Below are 18,147 nucleotides of genomic sequence, written 5' to 3' on the forward strand. Positions count from 1 at the left end.
GAAAGTCTGGTTTTCTGCTCAGTGTGAGGAGTTCTATTCAAGAGGCCTGAAAGAGCTTATCCACAGAAGGAAAAAATGTGTAGCTCTAGAAGATATCTACACAGAGAAGGATGAAATTATCAGCCAACTTTTAAATCCCTAACTCAAATATTTCTAGGTGAGAGTAAATACTTATTGGCCACCACTTGTATAATACCATTATAATTATCCTACAGAAATATAACTAGTGCTTCAAATTACATAAACAATCAGTCATTTCTATTTGAGTCTTTCAATAACGAACTTCTTTGTGCATTATCTTAAATGAATAATAGCATCTTCAAAAACTGAGTTGAGTACTTCAAAAACTTCAATTACTGAGTTGTGAGTTGAGTGATAACATCAACAAAAACAACTCACCTAAGACATGAGTTGTTTTTAAAATGTCAATGCTCAACTCACAACTCAGTATGTTTAGCAACGACCTTGCTTTTGAAGATGGTTCTAAACAAATACTATTGAAATTGAACAAGTAGAAGCCCTAGAGCTGAAATTCTTCACACTTAAGAAATAAATAAATGAAATAAATAATAAAATTAAATTAAAAAGGCAATTAATAGTTCAGAGAGTTAAGAGCTGATATTCCCTTAGTCCAGTGTTTCTCAGCCTTTTCGTTGTTGCGGCACACTTTTAAAGATGCTAAAATTTTGCAGCACACTACAATCACTATTATACTCATATATATTATAATATTGATTCAAAATTTAATTATTTGATTCAAAATTTGCTAATATTAGTGTTATTAAAGTGAATTTCTAGCAGCTTGTCACTATGGATTTCAGCCAATTCGTCTTCCTCTTGCAGATTCCGAAGTCTAATGTCGGAAGGTTTCTTGTTGCAAATGGGTTTATTACCCACAAATATTTTTTGGTATCAAGGGATGGGGAAGCAATGCTCAATTTTTGTCTTTAACAGCTCTAATGTTTCGCTTATTACATTAATTATTTTAGTATGGCATTTTTTCATTTACAAATTTTTTCAATATACTCAACTTTTCTTTAAAGGTACACAACTTGTCAGTAGAAGTGAGTAAATTTATCTCTGAGCCTTGCATACTGATATTTAATTTATTAGGCTGCACGAATAAATCTACTAGAAAAGCTAATCTACAGCACCAAATTTCATCACTTAAATAATCACAAATTTCTGATCGCTCCAGTGAAAAATATGAGCATTTCCTCACGCAACTCGTACATATGCATAAGTACATTTGCTCAGTATGCATTACATTTCATTATGCATTAAAGAAATGAACAGACTCCAGTTTCTCACATAATTTTTCAAAAATACATATTTTTTGTGGTCTAGGTTTGATATAATTGACCATTTCAACTGCTTGATCAAGTACAAGTTTTAAATCGGGTACGACTGTCTTTGCTACTAGAACTTCTGTGTATAAAACAGCGTGTGGTAATGATATTTGAATTGTGTCGTTTTACTAAGTTTACAAATCCTTTTAGTGCTCCTGTCATCTCGGGAGCACTGTCGGTGCAAATGTCAACACATGACTTCCATAATATACCACACTTTTGCAAATAATTATTCATTACTTCGAAAATATCTTGCCTGGTTGTTCTTTCGGTTCTTTACAACAACAAAAAATTGTTCATCAACAAATAAATAAAACAGTATCAATATCATCGGACATTTCTTTTATACACCTGCTAATTGTGCTGTTCAAAAGTGGTACTGCCATTATCAAAAGTGGTACTGCCATTAGCTTCCTCCCCAAAATACTTTTCATGATTACCCAACATGCTGGTAAAATCACACTTTCTGCAATCAGGTGAGATTTCTCTTTTTTTTTTTTTTTTTTTTTTTTTTTTGCCACCAGTTCGGCTACTAAATAGCTGGTTTCTTGAGCTTTATCAGAGATTTCAGCCATACTATAAAATTCTGTACCTTGTTTTCTAGTAGAGGCCTCTTTTAAAATACTCCACAGTTTTGGACGATAAATTTTCATGTTTCGTAGAAAAATGACGCTGCAATTTACTCGGCACCATTGATTTATTCGACAGTTTTAAACCACATACCGCACATAAAGGTAGAAGACAATCTTGAGTACCAGTATACAAAAATCCCATCGCCAAATAATCATCATCATATTTTTGACATGTTTTCTTCTTTTTTGATGTTGATGGTTGCTCGTTTTTTTTTTTGTCATTTTCTCCAAGCTCATTATCAATTTGCCTCTTCTGATTTCCTTTCACTAAAAATTTATCCATCGCTAATAATATCTAAAAAAATTAAAGTTACTTCTAGAATGTACTAATACAGTTAACTGAAAATATCTGTTCTATATGAATTAACTGAATATGACGTTTTAGAGATATAAAAACACAAAAAGTACTTTTAAAACACAAAGGAAATTTCTTACTATGCTGCTTACAAGTTGCACTTATACAGCTGCAGGGCACCTGGGACAGTCTCTCAAATGATAAGAATAGCTGAATAAGGGTGAACAGATCTACTAATAGGAATCAAAACGTGATGTCACGTTGACTGCTAGAAGGGGCTGGGATCTGTGCAGCGTAAATAAATGACTTTTTTATTTGAATTAATTTTTATTATAAAACTTGGATTTATTAATTTTTTTTATTTGCATTTTCTGCGGCACACCTGAAGCATACTCGTAGCACACAGGTTGAGAAACACTGCCTTAGTCAGTGGTTAAGGAAAGGGGAATAATCAAGATTATGTTGCACAAAAAAGACAACGTTGGGAATATCCAATATGAATTAAATGAACAAAAAAGAAAAAAAAATAGAAAAAAAAAAAAGCCTTACCAGATATACAAGATTTTCTTTGCGACAGTAACTTGTATCTGAAACGAAAGAAAGAAATTAGTAAACAGTAAATCTCTCCTTCTAATACACACACACACACATGCACACACACTGTATATAAAAATGCATTGCTCTTCAAATATTTGATGAATTAATTTTTACACATACCAAAACAAGTATGATTATCTTCTTTCATTATCATCCCAGCAGAGCAAGAGCACACATAAGAGCCCACAGTATTAGAACAGTGATCACTACAGTTCCCATTATATTCTAGACATTCATCCACATCTAAAAGTAATACAAGTAAAGTCGATTAAAAATATAATTTCCATACTGAAAAATAAACATTTTAAAATATATTTTCAATTTTATTTTACTTATAGCTTGTACATGTACATAATAATATGCATTCATAAGGATTTATAATAAAGAAAGAATTACACATTTTACATTTTATTCTTCCTCTTCATTGCCATACTATTTATGAAACTGAAACCTGTTTAGCAAAAATTAAAAATAGGTAAGCAGCAGGTGAAAAACTGTTTCTTCTGTTGTCTGTCTGTTCAACTGCCTTCAAATTTCTAATAGTTTCAGATTAAAATAAATGTATTTCTGTTACCATATACATTTAAAATTTTGAATTTTTTGGACACATGGGCTTTTTGACCAATATTTCCTTTGTAACTTTTTCTCAAGGAAACCACTAGTAATTTGTATTTTATTTCTGAGCCAGTCTTTTATTATCAAAATTAGCCTCTTTCATTGAAAAATTCTACCTTTCTCAGCATATTTCATCAATGTAAAATACTCCTATTTCAATATTAATTAATTCATGATTGCTCTCTCATAGAATTTATTCATAATTTTTATTAAATTCTAAAAATATGAGATGTTAAAAATAAGCAGGTAACTCTTCAGTAATAAAAGTTCAAAGGAATGAAATAACAATACAGAAGACGTTCATGGAAAAAAAAAAGAAAAAAGAATTACTAGCTTTATTACCACAACTTATTACAAATAACAGAAAGTTATACAGGCTCAGTCAGAAAAGTAATGCCTCCTTTTTATTTTTTTCCTCATGTCATTGCCACATATTTAAAAATTTTTTTTTTTTAAATATGATTGATGGCTAAGTCTGTATAGTACTGAAACATTTAATACCAGTTTTGCCTGGTTGTAGTCTGATTCAATGAAGAGTAGAAAGTGGCAGAACTGAATATGCAGTTAAAACAATGGACAGTGATAGAATTCTTAACTGCCAAAGGAGAGAATCTGAATCGCATATCCAAATGATTGTAGAAAGTTCAAGGTCATACATCACCACAGGAGATGAGACTTGGATACATTTTCGGTACAGCATCCAGGAGACTATCAGTGGAATGGAACCACACAAGGCTGAAGAAATTTAAGAGGGCACTGTCATCAGATAAAGTCATAGTCACAGGTTTTTTGGGTTAAGGAAGGCATGATTCTTATGAACTCAGAATGATATAATTTAATTATTTAAAATGATGTATAGATATGACACAAATTTACAAACTCACAGTTGACAAATCCACCTTACAAAAGAAATGTCTGACATACTCCTCTCTATTGTAATGCCAGGCCCTACACAACTGTACTCATCACTGATGTTTGATTTGATTTGATTTTGGGTTTACTGGCACAACAATAACAACTTGTTGTTGTTGCGCCAGTAAATGCCAGTAGAATTTTTTTCAGCCTGGTCTGTACTTGTTGCACCAGTAGGATTTTTTTCAGCTTGGTCTGTGGTCTGTACTTGTTAACAGGAGAGACTGCTTCTACAGAAATGGGATACACTTAAATAGAAAGGGTGAAGAATATTTGCTGATGCTATCAAGGCAGTGTTAGGTGGGTCGGAAAACTGCTAGCTTGGGGAGATACAAAGACTAATAGATTAACAGTAGCCACTGGCAGAGGTGAAAGTGATTCTTGCACTGCTTCTATTGGAATGAGCAGAAGCCTGAAAAACAAGATGCAGGATATTTCAGAGACTGCTGGGAGTCATTGCGGTACAAGTAAACACATGGATTGTGTTAGGTTAGCTAAGAACAGAAATAGGTGCATGTATACTTGCGTGTACACCAATGCTAGGAGTTTGGTAAATAAATTTGATGAATTTGAGGTATTCCTCAAAGCATAAAAGGTGGATATTGTTGGGATATCAGAAACATGGTGTCACACAGATATAAGGAATGCAGAACTGGAATTTGGGGAGTACAACGTCTACAGAAAGGATAGACAGGATAGGAAGGGAGGAGGGGTTATGCTATTAGTTAAGAAACACATAAAATCCAAGGAAGTGAAGCCAGTCGACATCGCTGGACAGTGCAGTGTCGAGTCAGTTTGGTGTGACATAAGCATTGGGAGATCAAAATTGAGAGTAGGAGTGTGCTATAGGCCTAATGACTCTGATGAGTATAATAAGAAACTGTACAGGGAAATAGAGTGGGCCAGTACATCAGGGAGTCTTATAATGGGGGATTTTAATTTCCCAGATATTGACTGGAATTTGTGGGTTGGTCATCACACACTAGTAAGGCTTTTGTGGATTTATTGGATGATTATTTTCTACATCAGCATGTTCGGGAGGCAACTAGAGGGAGTAATACTCTTGATTTGATTATCAATGCATGAAGAATCAGTAGTGATTCTTCATGCATTAAGAATCTGCAGATAAAGGAACCACTAGGTGGCAGTGATCACAGTGTGCTTAAGTGGGATTTACTCAAAGAGGTAACTACCATCAGGGGTAAAGGAAAGGGTTATTGCTTTCGTAAAGGCGACTACGATGGTCTGAGACAGTATTTAAATTCTATACAGTGGGACCAACTGGAGATGTTACCAACAGCAAATTCAAAATGGGAAGCATTCAAAGAACTTATCTTGGAAGCTACTAGGCTTTACATACCAACTAAGAAATATTGTTCAAGGTTTAGGCCTAAATGCATGTCAAATGAACTAATGAGACATATGACAGAGAAGAAAACTGCATGGGATACATATAAATTAACACGTGACACAGAAGCCACTGATAGATACAAGCTGATCTGTAATCAAGTTACAAAGGAGGTTAGGCAGGCAAAGGCAGATTACGAGAAATCTTTGGCAAGGGATGCAAAGAAAAACAGCAAAGAGTTCTTTACTTATGTAAACTCTAGAAGGAAGGGGATGAATCAGATTGGTCCACTTGATATCGATGGGTCAACTGTTGATGATCCTGCTCAGGTAGCTAACAAACTAAATGAATATTTTGCATCGACATTCACACATGAAGAGTTATTCAGCGAGAGGAATGCCAGAGGTGTATTCAACTCTGGCAGTAAGCTAGAGAATCTTGTAATAACTGAGAGTAAAGTGGAGGAGAAATTGTTGAAGATAAACACAAGAGAGGCACCTGGGGTGGATGGGATCTATCCAGTTATATTAAAGGAGGCAGCAAAGGAAGTAAGCAAACACTTAGCCATAATTATGAGAGCTTCCTTGGACTCAGGAGAGGTACCTATAGACTGGAGATGTGCAAATGTGACCCCAATTCACAAAGGGTGATCAAAGGGAGACACAAGTAATTATAGACCTGTAAGTTTAACTTCTGCTCCAAGAAAATGAATGGAGGCACTGGTTAAAGAAGCACTGCAGGATCATCTAGACAAGACTTCAGTTATAGCTCGGACACAGCATGGTTTTGTTAAGGGCAGGTCTTGCCTGACCAATTTGATTGAATACTATGATGTAGTCACAAAAGAACTGGATGCAGGGAATAACTTTGATATTATATATTTGGATCTTAGAAAGGCTTTTGATACTGTTGCACATGGAAGACTGCTGCACAAATTGGAGCAGTGTGGCATTGGAGTCAAATTGCTGCTATGGATAAGGGGATGGTTGAGTGGCAGAAGACAGAGAGTGGTAATCAATGGACACTGCTCAACGTGGACTAATGTTATTAGTGGAGTGCCTCAGGGTTCAGTGTTGGGTCCGTTGTTGTTTTTGGTGTTTATGAATGATATTGATGATGGTATATCAAGTTTAATGTCCAAGTTTGCAGATGATACAAAGGTTGGCAGGGTTGTTAAGGACACTACTGACACTATGCTGCTGCAATAGGATCTGGAAAGGTTGAGCAGATGGGCTGAAAGATGGCAAATGAAGTTTAACACTGACAAATGTAAAGTACTACATATGGGAAACAGCAACCCCAGAGCAACGTATCAACTCTGTGGTACTGCACTGACAGTGGTAGAGAATGAAAAGGACCTGAGGGTAATTGTGCAGGCAGATATGAAGTTCTCTGAGCAGTGCAGACAGGCTGCAAGAGTAGCTCATGGTGTCTTGTCAATGATATACAGGAACATTTCTAGCAGGGATAAGGAGGTGATTATTCCCTTGTATAAGGCAATGGTCAGGCCACACCTTGAGTACTGTATACAGGTCTGGAGGCCTCATTTCAAGAAGGATGTAGAGCTGCTGGAACAAGTACAGAGAAGGGCAACGATTAGTGAATGGAACAAAGGGTTGCTCTTACAAAGAAAGGCTTAAGTTTTGCAAATTACAATGTTGGGAGACTAGGCACCAGCGAGGTGATCTGATAGAGGTGTATAAAGCCTTGAATGGTTTGAGCATACTCAATGCTGATGGGATTCTTCCTCTTGCTCAGAATAATCACCTGAGAGGGCATAAATTCAAATTGAGGAAAGCAGATGTGTGGAAATTTGCCTTTAGCCAGCGGGTAGTTGGTTGGTGGAACAGACTTCCATCCCTTGTTGTGGACGTTGATAGCCTAAATAAGTTTAAGGCTCAGCTGGACAATTATTTCGAAAGAATGGAGGGGGTGAAGTGGAAGTTTTTTTTTTTTTTTGGCTGATGCTACATAAGCTTGCTTTCTTGCCTCATATGCCTCTACTAATGCTAATGCTAACTTAGGCTATAATGTACCAACCACGATAAATGAGACATATTAAAAGTACAGAAACAAAGGTCAAAAGATTACATTGACCTGGGAATATTGGTCACTAGTCAGAAAAAGATTTGTACAAAAATATCTATAAGAGCAGTTAACAAGGTATAAACGATATATAAAATGTAAAGGAAGTATATGTTAAAAAGATGTAAATAAGTTTATCAGTTTTAAATAGTTAAAAGCAGCTGACATGTAGTCGGGGCTTAGAGGGGAACAGGTATCCTGTGTGTTATCAGACACTCAGCCTAAAACACTGATGGATCCAATATCTCTCTATTACAGAAGATTTAGGAGAAGTCCGGTTGGCCTGCCTCCCTAAAATCCACTCATGCACACCTTCTCGATGATAAGCCCTGTTATGTCACTTAGGTGACAACGAACGTGTAGAGTGGTTTTCTTCAAGAAGGCTGGTCAGCGTGAAGAGGAAAAGACCAAACCCTCCAGCAATGAGAGCACAACAATACAAATGGCCCTCAGTCCCCAGCAGCTTTCACTCTCCCTCTTACGGCAGTGAGAGGATCAGAGTGGAAGCAGAGGGTGCTAAGAATCTCTGGGTACGACCAGGCTGCCATGCACGGAAATTGAACTTGGCCTGTTATAACGTACGATCACTCATCGGTGAAGACAGGATATTAGAGCTGGAAAAGGAATTAGAAAATGTGAATTGGAATATCATCGGTTTGGCTGAAACAAGAAGAAGAAATGAATCACTTAAAAGTTTATCAAGTGGAAATCTGCTGTACACCAATGGAAACAGTGAAAGGAGTGAAGGTGGAGTTGGGTTTCTGGTCCATAAAGATTTTAAAAACAACATTTTGGAATTCAAAAGTACATCACCAAGGGTGCCAAGACTAATACTCAAGATTTCTAAGAGGTACAAGCTAAAGATTATAATGATTTATGCACCAACATCGAGCCATGATGATGAAGAAGTTGAAGAAATGTACACTGAAATTGAGTCTTCTAGATGAGCAGAAAACCCACTACACTATTATTATGGGGGACTTCAATGCTAAGGTTGGAAAAAGGCAAAACAGTGCAGAAAGAGGAACTATAGGAAATTTTGGAATTGGTGAAAGAAATAAAAGAGGTGAAAGACTTGTGGAATTTGCAGATTCTCAAGGAATGTCAGTAATGAACACTTTTTTCAAGAAAAGGGTGAACAGAAAGTGGACATGGAAGAGTCCAAATGGATTAACAACTAATGAAATCGACTTCATCCTCACTAACAGAATGATGTTACCGTCCTGAATAAGGTAAATGTTGGAAGTGATCACAGAATGGTAAGATGTACACTTGATATAGATGTAGGAAAGGAAAGGAAAAAACTGACTCGAGTAAATAATACAAAGGTCTTTGAGATAACAGAGGAGGAGAAAAAGCAGTATGTACTGGAACTTAAGAATAAGTTTGAGCTTCTGCAGACTGCTCAGGACCAAGATATCGACGAGGAATATTACAACTTTCTGAAAGTGATAAAGCCCAAGAAACCTACAGGGAAACAGAAATCCAAAGAAGAAAAAATTAGTCTAGAAACACTTGTCATGATGAACCAAAGACGACAAATGAAGAGCAAGAAAAACACTGACAGGGAGAAAATTGAGTATACTGAGTTATGCAAAGCCATTAGAAAGAGACTCAGAGAGGACATAAGAAGATTTAACACAAGAAAAGTAGAACAACATTAAGGGAAAACAAAGGATTGAAATCAGCAGCCATGAGCAGTAATACAGAAAGACAAATGATACTGAAACTGAAGAATAGCAATGGTGTACTTATAAACAGCAGAGAAGGCATAATTCAAATAGCAGAAGACTACTATAGAGAATTATACAAGGAGCGAGGGAATGATACCAGCAGTGGGGAAGATGGATTGCAAAGTAGCAACATATACGACATACCCAATATTCTTCCTGATGAGGTAGAACATGCATTGAAGAAAATGAAGAATCGGAAAGCCCCGGGGGGAAGATGAAGTTACTGTAGATTTGTTAAAATTGGGAGGAAGAGACATAACACAAAAACTGGCAAGGCTCTTCACAAAGTGCATTAGAAAAGGTGTGATGCCTAAGCAGTGGAATAATGCAATCATAGTTTTGCTGCATAAGAAAGGAGATAAATCAGAAATTGGAAATTATAGACCAATTAGCTTGTTATCCCATATCTACAAGTTGTTCACAAGGGTCATTACTAACAGATTAGAAAGAATACTTGATGAGAATCAACCGAAAGAGCAAGCTGGCTTTAGGACAGGATTCTCAACTATGGATCACCTTCACGTAATATCACAGCTAATGGAGAAAGCAAATGAATATAAAACACCATTATGCCTGGCATTTGTGGATTATGAAAAGGCATTTGACTCCATACAGCATAAGGCAATGTTTGGGGCACTGGAAAGACAAGGCATAGATACTCCATATATTATGATTTTGAAGAAAATATATGAGAGTGCTACATCCTTTATTAGACTAGACAAAGGCAGTAGGAAATTTAAAATCGAGAAAGGAGTTCGACAAGGAGACACAATATCTCCGAAGCTGTTTACTGCTGCCCTTGAGGAAGCTTTCAGACGATTAGACTGGTCGCAGAAAGGAGTCAATGTGAACGGAGAGTACCTAAACCATTTACGATTTGCAGATGACATTGTGGTCATAAGCCACGATCCCAAAGAATTAGAGGAAAATCTTAATCAGTTATGCACAGTTAGTAAGGATTTTGGACTAAAGATGAATATGGCTAAAACAAAAGTAATGATGAACAAGTATGCCACGGAAAGGGAAATAATGATTGAAGGAGCAGTAATTGAAAAGGTGGAGTCATATACTTATCTGGGACAAGTTATTAGCTGTAATAATGATAAATGGCTGGAAGTCAAGAGAAGAATAAATTTTGGATGGATAGCATTCAGGAAATACAGTCACATACTGAAGAGCAATATCCCAATTTGTCTGAAATGTAAAATAATGAATCAATGTATACACCCCACCATGACTTATGGAAGTGAAACTTGGGCACTCACCAAAAGAATGGAAGAGAAGCTAAGAACTACACAGCGAAGAATGGAACGAATTATATTGGGAATCAGACTGTTAGATAAGAAGAGAAACACATGGATTAGGCAGCAAACTCAAGTAAAGGACATTCTTATCAAAACTAAAGAACTAAAATGGTCTTGGGCAGGACACCTAGCTCGAAGACATGATGACAGATGGACTAAGAAAATAACAGAATGGTACCCAAGAGGAGCTAGAAGAAAACCTGGAAGACAAAGGCGGAGATGGATAGATGAAATTCATGAGTTTTTGAGTAGTAAATGGATGGCCAGTGCTCAAAACAGAAGGAACTGGAAAGTTGCTGGAGAGGCCTTCATCCTGCAGTGGATTGAAAATGGCTGATGATGATGATGACATGTAGTCATTGTCAGAGAGCATCTGACTGAGTGTATAGGACTCAGTCAGATGATTAAAAGTGGTAAAAGATATACATTGTTCATGTCTAAATATAACTGATGTCAAAGCCAAGTTTATGAAGTGATGGCTGACCTACACAGTTCGCATCTGGCCCTGTCAGACCATAATTTCTTTGGTCATTTTGAAGAGAAAACTGTAGGACATCATGAAGATGATAATACACTGAAGAATGCTGTATGACAGTAGTTAGACAGCAACAAATTAGATTTTTACAGTGGGAATGTATAGTCTTGTTCAATGCTGGAAGAAAATTGTTCAGGAAGATTAGGAATACATTGAAAAATAATAGTATTAGTTTAGTGGTTACAAATGATGCAAGAAAGCAAGCTTATATAGCATCAGGAAAAAAAAATTCCCACATCATCTATCCATCCTCTCCAATAGTTTGTCTAGTTCTTCCTTGAATTTATTCAAACTACCCATTTCTGCAACAACAGATAGAAGTTTATTCCAACAATCAACTACCCATTGACTGAAAGTAAACTTCCATACATCTATCTTGCAACGATCCTTCTTCAATTTGAATTTATGTTCCCTCATGTATGTAGTCTGAGCAAGAGGAAGAATGCTATTAGCACTGAGCTTGTTCAATCCGTTCAAAAACTCAAACACCATAATATGAGAATAATATTGAAAAATAATAACAAAATAAAAAATAATACATGTACGGTGTAATTTTCACATATGTATATTTGAAAATTACACAAAATAAAAATTATTTACTACTGCAATAGTTTTCACTCACTTCATATATGTTAGTCAATGGTGCTGTATGGCACAAAAATGCATTCTGTGAGTTATTTCCCTTTTCTATATTTCTTTTCATTTATTAAATGGAAGGGAAGAATGGATAATAATGCAAAATAAATTTTCCTTTATAGTCAATGAATTAAAATATATGATTGATGGTACTTACTGGAAATATTTCTACCCACATGTAAAAATTAAATAAAAACAAAAAAATTTCCTTAATTTCATTCTAAACTTCTTTTTTTTTTGTAGTGGAAAAACTCTTTGGGTAAATATGGACCTTCAACAGATAGTAATGAAAAGGTAATTTATGAATGCAAAAATGAACTCACCATATTGACACTGTTTTCCTGTATATCCAGATGAGCATTCACATATAGCAAGCTTTTCTTTCCAAGTCTTGCATACCTGGTTATTTAGACATGGATTGGACTCACATGATTCCACATTTTTGGCACATAGCTCCCCTTTATTTAAAAAAAAAAAAGGTTAGTTTACTAATCTTTATTAAAGAAAAGAGGAACATTATACAATGAATATAATTTAATAATACTAGAACTACTCATTAACACTGGTGAAAGAACTAAGTACTTACTCTGTGAGGAGTTAGTAGTAAAACAGTGACAGCTGCCTAATGGACATTCCCCAATACCTGTAAAAGAAAAAAGCAAAAATATCATTTTTAATTATATTAACAATTATATTAGTTGAATAAAAAGGGGAGCCTAACTGATGCCCACAAAGAAGATATAAAATAATAATAAAGATATAATGTCCGTTAATGTGGTTGTTGAAGGATATTTCATAATTTCCGATTTAAACTATAGGGAATAGAAATAAAATTTCCACTAATCCAGAATGCAGTGTAGTTCTATCCCCTATATATAGCCATGTCAGAATTATAAAAAAACACCCTGCTAAACCAGGGGCTCATATCTGGTGAGTATGGACTTGGCACACCCAGGGTCCTGAGCTGGACATCATCATTCTTCTCTTTCTTGGTGTCTTGGTAATTCCCCTTCTACTGACTCTCTCTCTCTCTCTCTCTCAGGGTAATTCAGAAATTTTTGGCTGGTGCAGCATAAGCCTCAGGCTTCCTTGCACCATATAGCTAATAATAATAATAATAAACACAATATCGTAAAACCATGGAATATATTAACCTATTCTGTTATCCCTAAGCCAATACCTGCAGTAACGTTATCCTCAGGGCACAAGTAAACCCTGATATCAAGACTACAAAGATAATCCCTTAGACTTCTGTCCACCAAACCACTTAGCAGTGAGATTAAGTAAAACCACAGTATAAAAAAATATGTTTCGCCCACAAACAAATCAACAAGTTCTTGTAAACTTATTGACCTTTTGTGACAGTGATATTGCAGAGACAGCTGGTAAGAGTTTAAGTATTATTGTAATTTACTTCTATAAAATTAACTTTATATGAATTAGATCTAAGTTTGATTTACTATAACTTTTAGCTCTAATATAATTTCTTTTTAAAATTCTACTAAAAATTTAAAAAATTCCATAATAATAAAATACTCAAACCTATGTCAGTATAATTATGTAAATACACCGATGAGCCAAAACATTATGACCAGCGAGTCATTATGCAAATCGAAGCAACTGCAGGTGAAGCTGACTGGGCTAGCCGGGTAGGTAAAGTGCCTGTCTGGCAACCCAAAGGTCGCGGGTTCGATTCCCGTCTCGGGCTGGATATCACGATGGTGCCAAACCAACCGGTTGGTTGGATATCCTGGCCACGATACACGAAGGAAGCATGAAAAAACTGGTTCCTTTGTGTATTGATCACATCATACGAAATAAATAAAAACTGCAGGTGAACTACTGATACTGAGCTCCGTTAATCAGTGTTACTCTTGTTCTTCAGATGGAAAAGGCAGCGGACTTAAGTGAGTTTGACAAAGGCCAAACTGTAATTGCCAGACGACTGGGTCAGAGCATATCCGAAATGGCATGGTTGGTGGGGTGCTCACAGTCTGCTGTGAGTACCCCACTGCTGTGAGTACCTACTGAAAGTGGTCCGAGGAGGGGGAACCCACCACCGGTGAGGCGTTGGACGATCACGGCTCATCGATGCTCTAGGTTAGCGAAGGCTCTCCCAGATGGTACGTGTCAACAGAAGGGCAACTATGGCACAACTCGCTGGTAATTGGGATGCTGGTGACGGGAGTAATGTGTCACAACACACAGTACATTGAACCCTGCTCAAAATGGGGCTGCATAGCTGCAGGCTGCTCCAAGTGCCTATGCTAACCACGGTTCACCAGCGATAGCACCTACAATGGGCAGACGAGCATCGAAACTGGACCTTGAGTGATTGGAAGAAGATCGTTTGGTCCAATGAATCATGTTTCCTGTTGCACCATTTGGATGGCAGGATATGTGTGCATCGTTTACCTGGGGAAGTAATGGCACCTGGATGCACCGCTGGACAAAAACAAGCTGGTGGCAGCAGTGTCATGCTTTGGGATTTTCTGCTGGGATACCCTGGGTCCAGTCATCCATGTGCCAAACACTCTGACATCTACCACCTACCTAAACATCATTGCTGACCAGGCACACCCTTTCATGACAACAATCTTTCCTTTTGGCAGTGCCATCTTTCAGCAGGATAATGCGCCATGCCACACCGTCCGGATTGTTTGAGACTGGTTTGCTGAACATGAGAAAGACTTCCAGGTTTTGCCCTAGCCTCCAAATTCCCCAGCCATCAATCCCATCGAGCATCTGTGGTTTGTGTTGGAACAGCAACTATGATCTGTGGCATCTCAACCATGGACTTTACAGGAGTTAAAGGATCTGCTGATTACGTGTTGGTACCAGATACCACAAGACACATTTAGAAATCTTGTAGCATCCATGCCTCACTTCCAATTCATTGGAAATATACATAATTATACCAATGTAGATTTAAGTACTTTATTACGTTCAAACAACACAGTTTAAAATAATTAAATGCACATGGCATAATACTTTAAGAGTTTAGTATCTATATAATATCGGTGTTTAGATACACCATAGACACTCTTAAAAAAACTACAAAGTAGTTGTTGTGGGCATCATTTGCTCTTTCTCATATTGTGCTCTGTCTTCACAACGAGTTGCCATGATACTGCACTACCTCAAATAAGTAACGCTTCACTAATAGAGAAGACTATTGTTACTTATTCTCAGTGAGTACCACCACCCAGACATGTTTCAAGGCTATTGGCCTATCATCAGTGGGTGGGCAGGTACCCTAGTATTGCAGACATGACGACCCAGTTGTGAAGTTAATCGCACAATATGAGAGATGCCAAAAGGTGTATAAGATAATATTTAAAATAATTAAATGCACATGGCATAATACTTTAAGAGTTTAGTATCTATATAATATCGGTGTTTAGATACACCATAGACACTCTTAAAAAAACTACAAAGTAGTTGTTGTGGGCATCATTTGCTCTTTCTCATATTGTGCTCTGTCTTCACGACGAGTTGCCATGATACTGCACTACCTCAAATAAGTAACGCTTCACTAATAGAGAAGCCTATTGTTACTTATTCTCAGTGTTCTCCCACCCACTGATGATAGGCCAATAGCCTTGAAACATGTCTGGGTGGTGGTACTCACTGAGAATAAGTAACAATATTCTTCTCTATTAGTGAAGCGTTACTTATTTGAGGTAGTGCAGTATCATGGCAACTCGTCGTGAAGACAGAGCACAATATGAGAAAGAGCAAATGATGCCCACAACAACTACTTTGTAGTTTTTTTAAGAGTGTCTATGGTGTATCTAAACACCGATATTATATAAACAACACAGTATACTTACGCACAATCCCTCTCAAGAAATACCTTGAACATATTAAATTTGAATCTGTCATAATCAGATTTAAAAGTTTGAAATTAACTGACCCCATTGCCATATGAGAAAGACCACAATATTAAGTTGCTGTGGCATTTAGTTAGGGTAATTATGATGATGGTTTTGATTCACAATCAGATTGAAAATTTGAGATAATAGTTAATAGTAAATATAATTTCAGATTGAAAACCTGCAAATTATATTTACTATTCTGTTTACAGTTTAAATTTCAGAAATCAATGGGTAGACTATTCATTTTTTCACAATGGGTCGCGGCTTTTGCATTTTGTTAAAATTTAAAGAAATAAAAATTTTACATTTACTTAGAATAAAATTTAAAATTTGGCAGGTAATTTATAATACTCATATTTTAATAAAAAAAAATATATGTATTAATCCCTACCTGAACATAAATCTACATTCTCCAATACAGCCACTTCTCCATGTGCTAAAGGTTTGCATTCAGACCAACTAATAACATTTCCAAAATATCCACAGCTTTTGGCTATTTCTTGTACTTCACTAAAGGTCATGGCATAATCCCACACATTAAACTGTACAGAAATGTTTAAAGTTTTATACTCACAATTTAAAATTTAAACAACAGAAAGATATTGAAATTATAATAAAATTTAGCAAGTTAAGGTATATAAAGAAAGCTCTGCATGCTTTCAATTAGATATTATGCAAAAGTATACAGAAAGGAAACTGGCATTTGTATGTTTTTAATTGCTAATCAAACCATATATGATACATTTATGCTAGTGAACAAATTTAAAGTAACAATCATAAAAAACAGAATAACATTTTTATTTTGTGAATATAAATGGAATTTGTATACAGAGCGAGACACAATTTAACATTACTGATAAGTGTATAAAAAAGAAGGAAAGGTCTCATATTGCTTTATTCCATAAACAACATGAGGTTATCTACCAAACAGCAAGGAAACAATATATTTTAAAATCCATCATCCCCATCCCTCTCTATGCATCTTAGATTTGGTCTTCTGCCCCAGATATTACCATCAAGGCTTTCCTGGGTTTAGAGTACTGGATGCTGAGATGGTTAAACAGGGTCACTGCACAGAGATTTACAATCTCAAGGGCTATTTTATATGCCAACTTGGATGTTGTACCTTGGTCTCACATAATTGTCACCCAGAACATCCTCACGCTTGCAAAACTTTGTGCCCCGCATGGCACAAAGGTGGACAAATAGGACGCCATCACCTCCACTCAGTAGCACGCTCGTGCAGCTGGGAAGTCTCCAGCGATTTTTTCCTTCTAACACCATTAAGATGTACAACAATCTTCAAGCAGACCAAGAAAGGCTTTGCACAGAGAAGAGGTACAGGACTGAAATGTTTCAGAATGCATTACTCCACCTATAAATGCTGCAAGGAAGTGAAGCTCACAGATGGAAACAATACAGAATGCAAGAAGAATGAACTATTTGGGACTGTTTTTGTTCCACAATGGTGCTACTGTTATGTTTATATTATACATCTTATCTTTCTGTTATCTCTCTGTAAATAGTGGTGTGGATGTGAACATTCTTTAAAATTCTCTAATTATGTATGATATTACAAATTATGCTTATGCTCTCTATCTGTCTGTCATGTAAAAATAAGACAATGATATTTATAATATAATTAGACAATGTATAATTTATTAAGACAATGATATGTATATTAATATTAAGATATATATAAATTATAAGTGGATAATTATGTATATAGCTTATATTTGTATATATGAATGTGCACCCCCTGGTTAATAGCCATAAGTGGGTGTCTCTTAGGAAAATAAAATAAAATAATAATAATATCCCATTCTTCAATATTTTCTAACTTTCTACAGCTAACATCACATTTACTATTTTATGATAAATTTGGCACTTTCTCTAGAAAGCTTGGCAGTCAAAATACTATGAGCTTCCATGGATTACTGTCAGTCATAGCTTCTTGAAAAGATGGCTGATATGGGTATTTACTTTTCAATTTGTTTTATATTTTGGTTTCATGATATACATTTTAGTTTCCCTATATATGAATTATTCCTAAATGTTTTTTTTTTTATTTTACTTTATATTAAAAAAAAATTATTTTCAAGACAACACTCAACAATACTATTCAAGGCCCAGCTATTCTCAAGTGACTACTTGTTTTATGCTTTGTTTATTCTTTTTCAACATTAGCATTAGCTGAGGCATATGATGCAAGAAAGCAAGCTTAATAG

The 18,147-nt window shown here is 36.0% G+C and overlaps 1 protein-coding gene across 2 annotated transcripts in view; it reads right to left on the reverse strand.

Annotated features, from left to right (window-relative positions):
• Positions 1 to 18,147, reverse strand: part of LOC150079806 (sushi, von Willebrand factor type A, EGF and pentraxin domain-containing protein 1-like) — a 216,402-nt gene that overhangs the window by 43,345 nt on the left and 154,910 nt on the right. For both annotated transcript variants that reach the window (XM_090383990.1, XM_090383991.1), the window contains exons 24-28: positions 16,311 to 16,461; positions 12,628 to 12,684; positions 12,365 to 12,499; positions 2,994 to 3,116; positions 2,826 to 2,863 (exon numbers count right to left, since the gene is read on the reverse strand). In XM_090383990.1, the coding sequence (XP_090240116.1) occupies positions 2,826 to 2,863; positions 2,994 to 3,116; positions 12,365 to 12,499; positions 12,628 to 12,684; positions 16,311 to 16,461 (504 nt within the window). The remainder of the gene's footprint in view (positions 1 to 2,825; positions 2,864 to 2,993; positions 3,117 to 12,364; positions 12,500 to 12,627; positions 12,685 to 16,310; positions 16,462 to 18,147) is intronic.

The sequence above is a fragment of the Mastigoproctus giganteus genome, chromosome 10 (genome assembly GCF_048544385.1).
Source record: "Mastigoproctus giganteus isolate SK-2022 chromosome 10, ASM4854438v1, whole genome shotgun sequence".
In the NCBI taxonomy this organism is placed as follows: Eukaryota; Metazoa; Arthropoda; class Arachnida; order Uropygi; family Thelyphonidae; genus Mastigoproctus; species Mastigoproctus giganteus.